Here is a 13,647-nt window from a genome sequence, read left to right as displayed (position 1 = left end):
ATTTCTCAAACGGTCGTCGGGAAGAGGTGTGTGGGGTGTATGTGGTACTTTATTAACAGTGGTTGGCGGGTAGCTCTGATGGGACTGAGGGTGTAGGGTAAATGTGGAGAGACTCACAGCTCTTCTTCGGACTTGCCCGGGACTGCAGAAATGGTATTTATAAGGCTCGCTTGCCCGGCTAGCTGTCAGTCCGTCGCCGTCGTTTCTTACTCGCAGTCGTTCTCTGCAGTGATACTATGTCAGCGGCGGCGGCGGCACAACTTTCGACTGCAACACATACACCTACGATTCGTTACCGGTGGTGGAGCCACCGATATTCAATTTCAAAAGCGCGAAACTAGATGCGTTTGAGTCACTATCGGAATCATCCAGGAGTCACAACTGACCGCCACCAACGATCAGTTCGACGACGACGACTACAGCCACCGGTCTTGGACAACTTCCACTGGTCCTAGGACCACATCTGCTACACCGCCTGCCTGCCGTCACCCAGTTGCCTATTGGTAATATAATATTTATATTTTTATAATAATTTATATTATAACATGCCATATCTTATTGCAATATAACATATAGGTATCATAAATCTTAAATATAATAATATTATGATTATTTAATTCGGGATTTGTTAGGTTAGGTTAGGCTAGAATTTTTTCTTATTTTATTGAAAATTAGGTACAGTAGTTTATAGTTCACAATTCTTTGTTTCAGATATACATTAACTATACTTAGGTATTTAAAAATGTACCTAAATATAAATATATATTTTTTTAGTACTTTTCTAATTTTTTTGTCTTCATATTTTTTCCTTTATTAAATTTTAATAATATTTTTTTTTTGCTAAGAACTTTTTCAATCTTACATATTCAAAGTTCTTTTTCGTTATATCATTTAATACCTAAAATATTTATATAGTATATTGCATTTTGACTTTAGAAGCTTACATTAATAACACTTAGATTAAGGTTTCATATACTATGTATATACATATAAAATGCACCACTCAAGTATATTTTTTTAGTAATGTAAGTACCAGAAAAATAATGTTCTTACTTAATAGTTGATATACTAAATAAAAATTCTATTGGCAAGAATCTGTTTAGAGTAAAATAATAGCAAAGAATATGAAATTATTTATGGTATTATATTATATGCCGGTAGTTCTATTAAAAAATATTATCACCCTAAACTACGACTTTCATAAATTGTATTCCTCCTCCCACACCCCCCCCCCCCCAAGACGAGACATCTTACTCATTGTTTTTCAAATATTTTAAGTAATTTAACTATGCATAATTTGTATAATATTAACTAGGCCTTTGTGCCTACTCCCGGGCATAGCCCCATACGAAAAAAATATATATTAATTATTATGTCTTATGTAATAGTATTTTGATCTAAATTAAAATACTGAAATTGTAAAAATTGATAACGTGATAGGTACACAGACTGTTAGATAAAACCATTGTCAAAATTAAATATATACATACTAACAAAATATTAACCCCTCCTCCAGGCAAAGAATTAAAACCAGTTAGCCACTCATGCTAACCTTTATTATTTCAGCATCTAAAATGGTTCAAGTTTAATATCACACAAATAAAATGAAATAAAATTTCTAATTGTTTATTTTAATACATACAAGTATATTACATGCCTTAATAGAATTATACTTATCCATATTTCTTCGCAGTAACTAGATACATTTCGTATATTTAACAAAATGTTTGATATCTCTACTTGTTCAGTTATCTGTGATCTGCACTTTTTTTTACAACAAATTACTAGAGTTGTAGTTACCCGGACCACTGTTGAATAATGTTAAATAGATGATTATGATATGAAAAAATTTATATTATTATAAAATTTAAATTAACGAAATAACTTAATAATTTTAATATAAATCCGTGAAGTTTATATGATATAAAAAAATAATTGACATATGACATTTATTTCAATTTATTGTAATAATTGTGCAATAATTATTATGTGAAACATAGTAACTATAAGCGTCAATATTTATTATTTCTTTAATAATTTAGAGTACCCATAGTTTCTATAAAATATAGATATAAATAATAAATTATTAATGCATTGTTACGAGTATATAAATGTATCATAATATATTGTACTATTATGTCATTACTCATTACCCTGCATGACTGCAGTTTGATTTGTTATGTTTGGTTATTTTTTTGATTATAATAACAATGATATTCATGGGTGGTTATATAATGTAGGTAGCCAATTAATATTTTCGGTTTTGTAATTGTTATGTAATTGGTACATACAACTGTTGCAGCTGATGACTCTATTTATCCAGAGTTTTGAGAAGAGGGTTGAGATAGAGAGGAGTGCGTGGAGTTGGTGTCAGTGCAGGGCGTTTCACAGAATGGATGGTGTGGTGGTGGAGGTGCTTAGTTTGAAAAGGTGGAACGCTGGAGTTGAGAGAGTGAGTAAAGGGTGACTAAATGCTTTAGCGGGCCACCACCGTAATTTAGCGACAAGTGCTCAACAGGCGTATCCCTCCCCTCCCACCATCACCCAATTACGTCTTTATCTGTAGTATTTTGCGATTACGGCGTACCCAGTTACTAGTCTAAATCTATTCCAATACAATATCGCGATATTATTCCTTGATTTCTATAATACTACAATCATATTATTATTTTAAATCACCTTTAATAGTTTCATGATTTCTAAATAATTTTAACCGGTATTTTTAGAGTAACTGCTGCTGTCGTTTGGATATATTATATATTAATATTAATACTATAATATTACTATCACAGCCGGTCTGTTCTATAAACCTATACGACTACAATATGGTGGATTTGCTCGCTATCGTGTTCATCTTCATGTCATGTGTTAGCTGTATTTATAACTTCGACTCCTACTACGACAACACCTTTGAGATTTCAACTAATGAGGTCAAGGAGCTATCACAAAAGCAAATTATTAAACCATGCCGATATTGGTGTTGGGAAAACAGTTTTTTCTCTAAGGTTTTAATTGCGGGGGTGATGGTGTTCGAATATGTGTTCCTCTTGTACATGGTTCGAGAGGTTTTAATGACGATACTCAACCTTTTGAAGTAACCGCACAATCAGTTACAATTGCAATGACAAGGCCGGTAAACACTTTTAGTCCACCGTCGTCATACAGCTGGTAAAATTATTTCTATTTATAGTAATAAGTTGCAACATTATTAACATTAGTTATAATAACTGTTATGATTATACCATACAGGTTGTAGGTATATGCATCTATCGCCTATTGCAATTGAAAACATATTCATCGACATCACTGAATTATTTATTATAATACGAATAAATTTAAAACATCGTTTATTGTGATTCCGCTTTATCACGTTTATGTTACCGATAAAACATGTATAATATTTTGTTCTAACACTTAAATGTTTTGTTATTGCATCAATTACATGTATTTCATATTGTACATTTAATACAAACATCTGAAGTTTAAATATATATGCTACAAAGGTGCAATATTAGGTATAACACAATAATTATAATATCATATCGTCTTTAATTTATTTTATAATTTATTGTATTACTATTACTGGAGTTACTTACTCGTACCTACATATAATATATATATATATAATATAGTTTTTATGAATTATATACAGACTATTAACTAGATTAGCAGTGTATAGGTATCATAATTAAAGATTCCATAATGAAATATCTGGTAGGTAGTGAATTCCGTAATATTAAAGTAGTTCATGCATTATGATTGAGATTTTATACGAAATCTTGAGTTAAATCTTATTTAAACATATCCTTTACTCTTATTATAGATACTTTATTTAACAAATAAATATTGATCCATTATATTCAATTGGTGGAGTGGTGAAGGGAAGATATAGGTCCTATAGCGAAGGTCGCAAAGCGGATTATGGGGAGGTTAGTTGGCAACTGTTACGTTTTGTCATAAATCCGCTACATCGCGGACGTCACGGTCTATCGGCCTAAAGATCGTGACCGTGATTGAATCGAGGGAGGGATAAGTATCATTTTGAAAAGATAGCTGTGATACAGTGGGGAGGGGTATCTCCTACGGATATCAACGTTCATGAACTAGAGGAGGTGGGAGTGCCGCTAGAGAGCGTTCGTGGTGAGTTTTTGAAATCGAACGAGCACTTGCGCCACAATGCCCTGCCGTTTTGCTTTCGTTCGTGCTCAGTCTGTTATCTCCGTCATCCAAGTACTTTCTGACCGAACGTTCCACCACCAGCCCCTTGCACACCTGTCGTTCTCACGCACACATGTTGTTCGCTCTCTCGTCACCGTGCTTTAACCGGTCGCACCACCAACAGCAACGCCATTACTGCACCGAAACCACTGTATTCATTCAGGTACTGATTCAATATCATACAGCCGTATAATATATTATAGTCTCGTATATCTACGACGCACCATAGATATTTGTGTAGAACGCACCAGTTATATGTATTTGCCCGTCAATACAATTTGTATGATATAAGGCGTGTATGACATAAGTAATTCTTGACAATTTGCAATCGATTAGGAATCAAAGTTATTAACTGTGACATTTTTTATCCGATACTCATGGAAAACCACAGAACAAACATCCTTCCATCTGTCTTGAAAATATTTTTGCATTGCTTTTTATATATGCTGCAGAACTTCGCATTATTTACATACATCGAACTACAATTAATTTACTTTAAAGGAGCATTATTGAATATAACGGCTCAGTCAAATCACACAAACACTAGGCGGTTTCCAATAGTCGGCAGACATGTAGCCGGAGATATCCAACTGGCATCAGTGATTGAAAATTCATTGCTAATTCTAACGCTGTTGGCCTTAGTGGCTTTTATACACGTGGTCTTATTGTCCTGCGACCGGTTTCTTAACTTGTTGTCATTGTTTTACTTCTCGCTCATCAATATTTATTCTGCTGCTAACTTTGATTCGGATTCAGATTCTGACTCTGACGAAATATATCGTAATGACAGGCGTAACTTAGAAAATGACGAAGCATACGACGGGGATGATGAAGCTGATTACTTACAAGTAGGCATTTTTCTTGATGGCATACTCAATACTTTACTCGAATACGCAGAAGACAACACCAGTGATGAAGAAGACAGCACCAATGATGAAGAAGATAGCACCAGTGATGAAGAAGACGGCAACAGAAATGAAGACATCTACCACCACAGCCAAGACGTCACTGGTGTCGATAACAATAACATCACCACCTAATCTACTTCGTTAAAGTAGGTAGGTACAACCGTTATCACTGAAGATATTGTTATAAATGTAAATTTTTACTGGCGGATTAAAATATTTTATGTATTTACATGCATATTTTTTTAATGATAAAACTCTTTTGAACGAACCATGTAATGATCAGGTACCTATATTTAACAATAATATCGTAAATATTATGTTTATTTTCAATACCAAAGATTTATACGCCGTATACGTTATTAATACTGCTCATTGCATAACAAAATCTATGTTATTACCTGTTGAGTAACAGCTTTTGTTTTTGTTCAAAAATGCGTTCATCACATATTCAATAACTTTTATCCCATTATTTTGTCCCACTATTTCCATAACTAATCATGCGTTCTATTAACTCGCGAAATCAAAAAATCAATTTCCATAGATTCTAATTTAAATAATAACTGTACTCTAATTATATGCATTGCTGGTGAAATTTTGAAATACAAACAATACATTAGCATAATATAGTACTAACTGTTATAATCATTTATCATAGAATAATGAATATACATATATTATATAGTTACAGCAGTGGTGAATATTTGTGTACCTATAATGATAGGTTGTATTTATGAAAAAATATTCTATGATTTAGGTATGTAAACTTGATAAAATTGATTATACTGATTGTAGTGGAGTATGTAATTATTAACATTAATAATTATTATTAGAATATAATTAATAATTATGCATTATAAAAACATTATACCTCCTACTTGTCTACACGTGTATGGTATTGGCTAGTTAACAGAGATTACGAGATTTAACTGTTATTTTAACTTAATTATTTCATAATTTAACTCCGGAGTTACCCAGCCATCAACTTTACAACGATATAAATTAGCATAAATTATTGTTGCAGTCTCTCTACTCACATGCCAAATTTCAAATAATATTGATTTAATAATTAATTATTAAGTATATAATAGGTATAGATAATATTCATATATTTTCTATATAGGTAATTATTTTATTTCATAGCTAGGTACTATATAATACATATATATTGATTATAACTTTGACGATATTATTAGCCTTATACAAATAACTTCTAAAATTTACCGTTCCATAATGATGTTAGTAGGTAGGTATGTTACTAACCAAAAAAACATAACAAATACTTTAATATTGTAAAATATAACCAACTTAAAGATTATAATATACATATATTATATATAAAGTTTAACATTGAATAAAAACTAAATTGTAAGTTATAAAATTTAGTCGAATTTAATAAATAATAATTCCTGTAGGTACAATAAAATATATTAAGTATACCTACCAATAATGTTTACTTTATGTCTATATAGATAAAATCCCATGTAGTACAACCAGTATCGTACATTTTATACCAACTCAATTTCAGGCTCTGCAATGCCTAGGTATCTATTTTAATAATTTTATTTTAACTAAATTAATCTGCATTACAGACTATCCTTCACTTTACAACAACAGCTTCCTCTGTAATCCTGTTAGAAGAATAGTATTTAAAATTTTAAAGGTGAAAGACAAATTTATGACTCTTAGAGATATTTTTTTATTGGTTAGTTGTATTTAAGTTCAATACCAATTCAAGTTTGAATATATAATTTTTTTTTTTTTTGTTATTCTGATTTAAAATAATTACACCTAAAAGTTGTAAACAGCACCTTAAAAACATTTATTGAAGGAAACATAGTTCAAGTTAATTTTAATTTTAGCCTTAAAGTAAAATATCATAATAAACTTTCATATACCTCCTTTTTCGGAAAGTAAACTCAATAATAATAACAATCAATAATTTAAGCTATTAGAATGTCTTTTTATTTTTAGAACAAAAACACAAAAAAACAATTTCTTAATCATACACTACAAATATCAGCAGCATACCAGACTAGCAGGCACTGCCCTGCTACCGTCATGTTTACATTCTTAAATATATTTTTACAAAGTATTGCCTCAGTTCATTTGCTTCATTGGCCTATTATTACAAAATTGATATTGTCTTAGTTTTTTTATAATTTTATCTAATTTGTATGTGTCTGTAAACTAAACTAGTTGGCGCATACAACAAAACATAAGAATTTATTTTAACAGGATTTTACAATTAGACCAAATAAAATATTGAAAATCACTTTATTGTTCCTTTTTATTTAGTTATAGTTGACTATTTCAACTACTCAGTAAGAATGAAATGAAAAATAAAATATTATCAACAGTATTTCAGTAAAGATTGCATCATAAACACATTAACTATTTAAATGTACCTTTAGTTGTCTTATCAGCTTACTACATACGGCTAAAATAGTTCCATCACTTCACGCTTGTTATAACATAAACAAAACAAAATAATTCAAATTTTAATATAAATTATAATGAAAACCTAACAATATTAATTGCAAAGTATATAAAAGTAAATATAAATAACAATACTATAATTTTGTAATAATTTTATAAAAATGAATCTTTGGGATCATTTGAAAAAAATATTATATATTCAAAATCTCTGTTTCTTTTGGTTAATTCTTTCAACTTCTTACTTCTTAGTAGGCATAAAAGCAAATTACAATTAACAACAGTAAAAAAAAATTATATCACAAGATAATAAATATTTAAAAATATAGTGATGCCATAACAGATTACTAAAAATAAAATAGTTACAGCTTACAACATTGGTTAAAACCAACCAAATAAAATAACACAAATTAGTTATGACAGAGTATAAAAACATGACAATACCTATATGTTTTAAAAATAAACTTCAATACTTAAAGTTTTAATTTTAGCAATAGTTTTATAACAATTAATCATTTAGCAAAATCACAATTACTTAAATTGCAGTAAAAAAAAATATATATCACAAACTTATATAAACTATTTAAAACGTAATAAAAATATTTTTAAAATCATTCCATTTGTCCGATGTTATTTTTCTTGGAGTGATCGCAAAGCTTGGAAAATATATTGATTTTAACCTTATCAATAATATTAGATCTTTTTGGAAACTCTTTACAAATTCATAAATAGTCTCTACACTCTTACTAGGTATTCCTAAATGTGACATGATGTTTTGAAAACCATTTCTTGTTGGCTAAAACAAATTGATTAAGTACCTAAAATAATATTTAACTAAAATTAATATTATGTAAATACACTAAAACATCTTTAAGATCAAATTATATGTTTTTAACAATACCTATATTAGTAATTATACTAATAAAAATACCATTATATTTTCATATTATTATAACATATTTTATCTCATGTAATTTATTTTGGCAACCTATCAATTTATATTTGTTTAATTGATGATATTCAATTAAATGTTTGTTTGACTGTAAAAATATGTTACATATTATTAATATACCTACTACCAAATATTAATTTTTCTACTAAAATAATAAGATAGGACTTAAAGAAGAATAAACTTAATTTTTCTAACAGCTCATCACTATTTGCAAATGATACTTGTTAACATAGACATAATATAGATGTGGTGGCCAGATATTAAAAAAGAAAAAACAATACATTATAATATAGACTAATATAGTAATATATTATGTGTATATATATATCAATATAAATACCTAACAATATAACATCAATTTAAACTCATTTATTTATTTTTAAACATGAATATGCATCACAGACTTTTAATCTTACTAACAGTGAAAAATAAAATATGTGTTTTTACTTTTTATATAGGTAACTTAACTCATGTGATTTTTGTGAAAAACAAAACAAAACTTATAATAATAAATAGGTAGGTACTTAATAAAAAACAACTTTAGAACTTAGATTATTATTATTATTATATATTTTATATTATTATTACTCATTAGATAGTATCTAAAGCCGTGATTACAATATTAACACTATATCACAGTACCTATTAAAACTTTTTTTTGATTACAGAATTTTTTAAATCCCTTAAATTTTAATTTAGGTAATTTTTTCCCCTTTTACAATTATTAAATTATTAAAAATAAGTACATTTAAATGTACTTCGACCATTTATTTAGGACAGTAGGACATGTTACCAAAAAACAGTACTGTCCTTATAAAATAAGTACATCTGGTCACCATAAATAATATAGATGAACTGCGCGTTTAGTCCTTATCATGTCAGCAATATAAATTTAGGTATGTAGAAGGTAAATAATAATGGAAAAATGTTTATATATTTTACATTTTACAAGTCTTATTAGTTATCACATTTATTTAAACCAAATAATACCTTGAATAAAAACAGTAAAAATGTGTTATCCATGCTATTTTACCTTCTCAGGTCTTGTTATTATGGCTGAATTTATTTATGGCGAAGGGGAGAGGAACGCGCAGTATGTCTATGCTTGTTAATAAATAAGAAACGTTAAGGTGATACTAAAGAATGTTATAAGTGATGTTAATTTTTTTAATAACAGTGTAACCACCGTCCACCACAGATATATATATAATAATATTTAATACAATAATTAATTAATTAATTATTGTATATATCTGTGGTAACCACCGATTGCACAGAAAATTTGCTTAAAGAATAAATTCTTCGAATCACGTGTTTTATTATTATTTTTATTTTGATACGAACAATTTATGATAAAGTAATTTGTAAAAAAATACTTCATCAGTTAACTACCTATATCTTTTCGTATGTTATTACTTATTATAGCTGTCGATAATATATAGACATTTAGCATATTAGTATCTATAACTTCTATAGTTCTAAATCTGTTATATTTTACAACAGTGGTGTAATTAGGAATTTGGTTTGAAGGGGATTATATGTTTTTAGCAAAATCTGTAAGCTTCATACAGTAATCTACTCCGCCAAATATAAAATTTTAACAATATAATAAAAGTGCTGGGTGGATATATCCCTCTCATCCCCCCTTAAAATCGCCCCTGTTCTACAATTATTAATGTCCAATAACTGTTTTACTTGCCTAGTGACAGTAGTAAATTCTATATTGTTAACATCTATCGTAACATTTTCAGATACTGGTAAATGTGAATTTTCCTGTTACAATTAAAATAAAAGAATAATAAATAATTTTCAATTTTTAGAATATTATTATTATTCTAAATTTTGTATCTATATATTTTTTTAAGTTTTTATAATTACCAGATCATTGCAACAACTATCATCTGTCATCAATTTTTTTCTTTATTAATTGTAAATTTTTTAATTTATATTTTTTTTCCTAGGTGCACTTAACTTGCATCTAATTTTTCACCAAAACGGCAGTGTTTACCCATTTTGTAAAATTTAAAAAAAAAGAACACAAAACACTACAAAATAAGACACCACAGACAACTTTGCCGATCAGCACGTAATGTTGAAATGAAATGATTTATAATAAGTTATAAGTAGGTAGTATATTTCATATTTAAATACAATATTTTAATGGTTGTACCTACATATAATTATAAGTATAAATTATAATTTTAGAAATAATCGTTATTATTATTGTTGCCCATTATAGTTATTTTTCTACACCTATCCAGTAATCCTTATTGGCTATTTGTTTCCGAGAATCACTACGCCGCATCGACCTTCAGGCAGCTGTAAGACTCTCACACGCGCACGCACATATCAATAAATCGTGAAAAAAATAAATATATTCTTAACCTATAAAAACTACTAAAAGTGGTAGTAAATTAAACATAATTCCTGAAGTTTGATTGTAATTTCGAAAAAAGGTTATTTTTGATATAAAGTAAGATGTGCCGAAAATAAATGCAAATGTAATGCAATTATTTCATGAGATTTAAAAAAAAAATATCTTAATTTTAAGGTTAACTTCCTGGAAAGCCTAGTTATTTTGTCAAAGAATTTATAAATACGTTAAAAATTCAAATCGGACATTTTGAAGTATAAGTAATTTATCACCGCTTATTGGTCTAAAACGTAGGTAGTACAAAAAATACGTGTGATGCGATCCCCTTAAGTAACGATGTACAACTATAGACCATAACTATTTAAATTAAATAATAATGATATAAAGTTTTTTGAAAATGTTAAAGCTGAAATTAAAAAAATAAGCTCGTACCTATTATATGTATGATAATATTATAATTTAATAGGTACACCAATTTTAATATAATACCTATATGTCCTATATGATATTAAATTTATTATATAGAACATTTTATAATAAACGAAGATAATAAATGAAAAAAACTATAAACTGCTATTTAAAGAAAAACTAATTCGGTTAAGACGTTACATTTCAAAATAATCTTTTGTGTCATTCATGGTTTTAATAATTGTAAAAAACACTTATTAATCGGGTTAGGTAATCCCCAGTTTCATAGTTTATTTTCATGTCTATTGACGTACGTAGGTAATAACAATTTGAAACCAGAACATAATATTATCATAATATCATCATTTATTCTGATTCTAGGACATTTGTAGTCAGGGACATGCCTAAGGGGGGTTTTTAGGGTTAAATTTTAACAAATTAAGTAAAAGAGTATTGCTTAATATTTGTATGTAATTATTGAAGTTTTAGGCACGTCCCTGTTTGTAATAGGAACTGTTATTGTTATAGCCTATATTCTAACGTCATCGTGGCCCATAATATTATGTTAACATTTCCACTAAAATACTATCTAGTATCTACGTTAGTGTATAATAAGTATTATGCACATTGTGTCCTATAAAATGTATACTACACAATATACCTATATTTAATTTATAATGTATTAATATATACTGATTCTAAATTTTCTAGTTTAACGATATAAGTAGTAAGCAGTACCTAAGCACTAACGATATTTCCGATTGTCGTCCTCACTATAACCTATAGGTGGCGGATAACTACAGCTGAGTTATTGTCATAAATTTTTTTCTTGTATCCAAAAATCTTTAAAATTTAATACAAGGTTTATTATATTATAAGTTGTACTTATCGTAATAAAAACAAAATCAAAAATCGTTTGACTAATCATTGACGTTAATTCCTTAATTAACTTAAGGTTAACAATAAAATACTTTAACATTCTTTCAATTGACCCTAAACGCGCTGCTATTTAAAAAATATAAAAATGTAAAAAATCCTTATTTAGATATTATATAAACGAAAATTCAACATTAATTTTACACTAAATAAAATTATTTAAGAAAAATATAGGTTTTATAATATTATTTTAGTCACATAAATGGAGCGTGATATAATAAAACACTGTTCAATCAGATTTTTAATTGGATTCGATTTTAAACTAAGTACGCTGATATACGATGATCTATATAGTACCTATATTATCATTATTATCGTTTATTCGTTTCATGATATTCCTAAGTTGAAATTTAATTTGATAAGCTAATAACAGTATTAACTTTATTAACAACGCGTCATTAACATTTATTGATGAATATATATCCTAAAATCATTCATTCACGTCATATAAACACCTAAAGAAGTACCTATTCTTAAATTTACTTATGTCTTATTGTATATAAAATATATGCATGGATTCAGAGCTGTAAACAAATTATATCAAATAAAATAATAGTAAACATTTTTTTACTGAATAGTTTCTATTCTGTATTTACTTTGCATTAATTTACAACTAATTAAAAACTAGGTACCCTAATATTAACAATCTTTTTAAATATATTTTATTTATTAAACTGCTTTTATGTACATTGCAGTCTTAAAATGTCTCAAATGCCATTATCTACTAATAGGTAATTATTAATACCTATAATAATATATTAAATATTACTAGTTTATTTAATTTAATTCATTGAAATTAATATAAAATATGTTTAGTGTTCTGATAACGTTGGTTAAATATTTGTATAACATATTTTCCATACTTAGAAACAAAACAGTAAATAGTACATAATTATTTTCATATATTTTTTTGATTATTCAAATATATTTTCAATTATTTAGTTTGCGACTATCATAAATAATATATAAACCACACGATTTAAAAATTAATATATCGTAATGCTGTTTTCTAACTAGCACATTTTGTGATTATATTATATAATCGTTAATACGTAAATAATATTATAGTGCCAACCTATACATAATTTATAGTTTGTATACCTACATTATACTGTTTACTATGTCTCTGTTTAATATGCAGAAAACCTATGTTTTTAAAACTTTTATTATCATTTTTATATTGGGACTAGTACCTTATTTTCGCAATACTAATTTTCGTTATGTAAACCGTTATTTTGCTTAAAATGTTCAACCAATATTATTTTTATATTTTTGAGTATAATAGTTCCAAACAGGTAGAATAAATAAATTTATTATATGTTTATATTATGACTTCCACCCCGAAAAATGAAAATGAATAAATAGGAATAAGTAATACAAGTAAAGCACTATTAAATGTATTTTGAAGCGAGAAAAAA

General features: G+C 27.6%; 1 protein-coding gene across 1 annotated transcript; it reads left to right on the top strand.

Moving 5' to 3' along the window:
- The first annotated feature begins 4,202 nt into the window (after positions 1–4,202).
- Positions 4,203–10,589, top strand: LOC149062332 (uncharacterized). The gene is made up of 2 exons (XM_089216934.1): positions 4,203–5,276; positions 10,473–10,589. Exon 1 carries the CDS (start codon positions 4,596–4,598, stop codon positions 5,256–5,258), a length of 663 nt encoding a protein of 220 aa, XP_089073060.1. The 5' UTR covers positions 4,203–4,595; the 3' UTR covers positions 5,259–5,276; positions 10,473–10,589.
- Positions 10,590–13,647: the final 3,058 nt, after the last annotated feature.

The sequence above is a fragment of the Diuraphis noxia genome, unplaced genomic scaffold, assembly GCF_037042655.1.
Source record: "Diuraphis noxia isolate RWA-SAM2 unplaced genomic scaffold, SU_Dnox_SAM2 contig0001, whole genome shotgun sequence".
NCBI classification, from domain to species: domain Eukaryota; kingdom Metazoa; phylum Arthropoda; class Insecta; order Hemiptera; family Aphididae; genus Diuraphis; species Diuraphis noxia.
The sequence above is the reverse complement of the archived record's forward strand: the minus strand, read 5'-3'. Positions and strand labels throughout refer to the sequence as shown.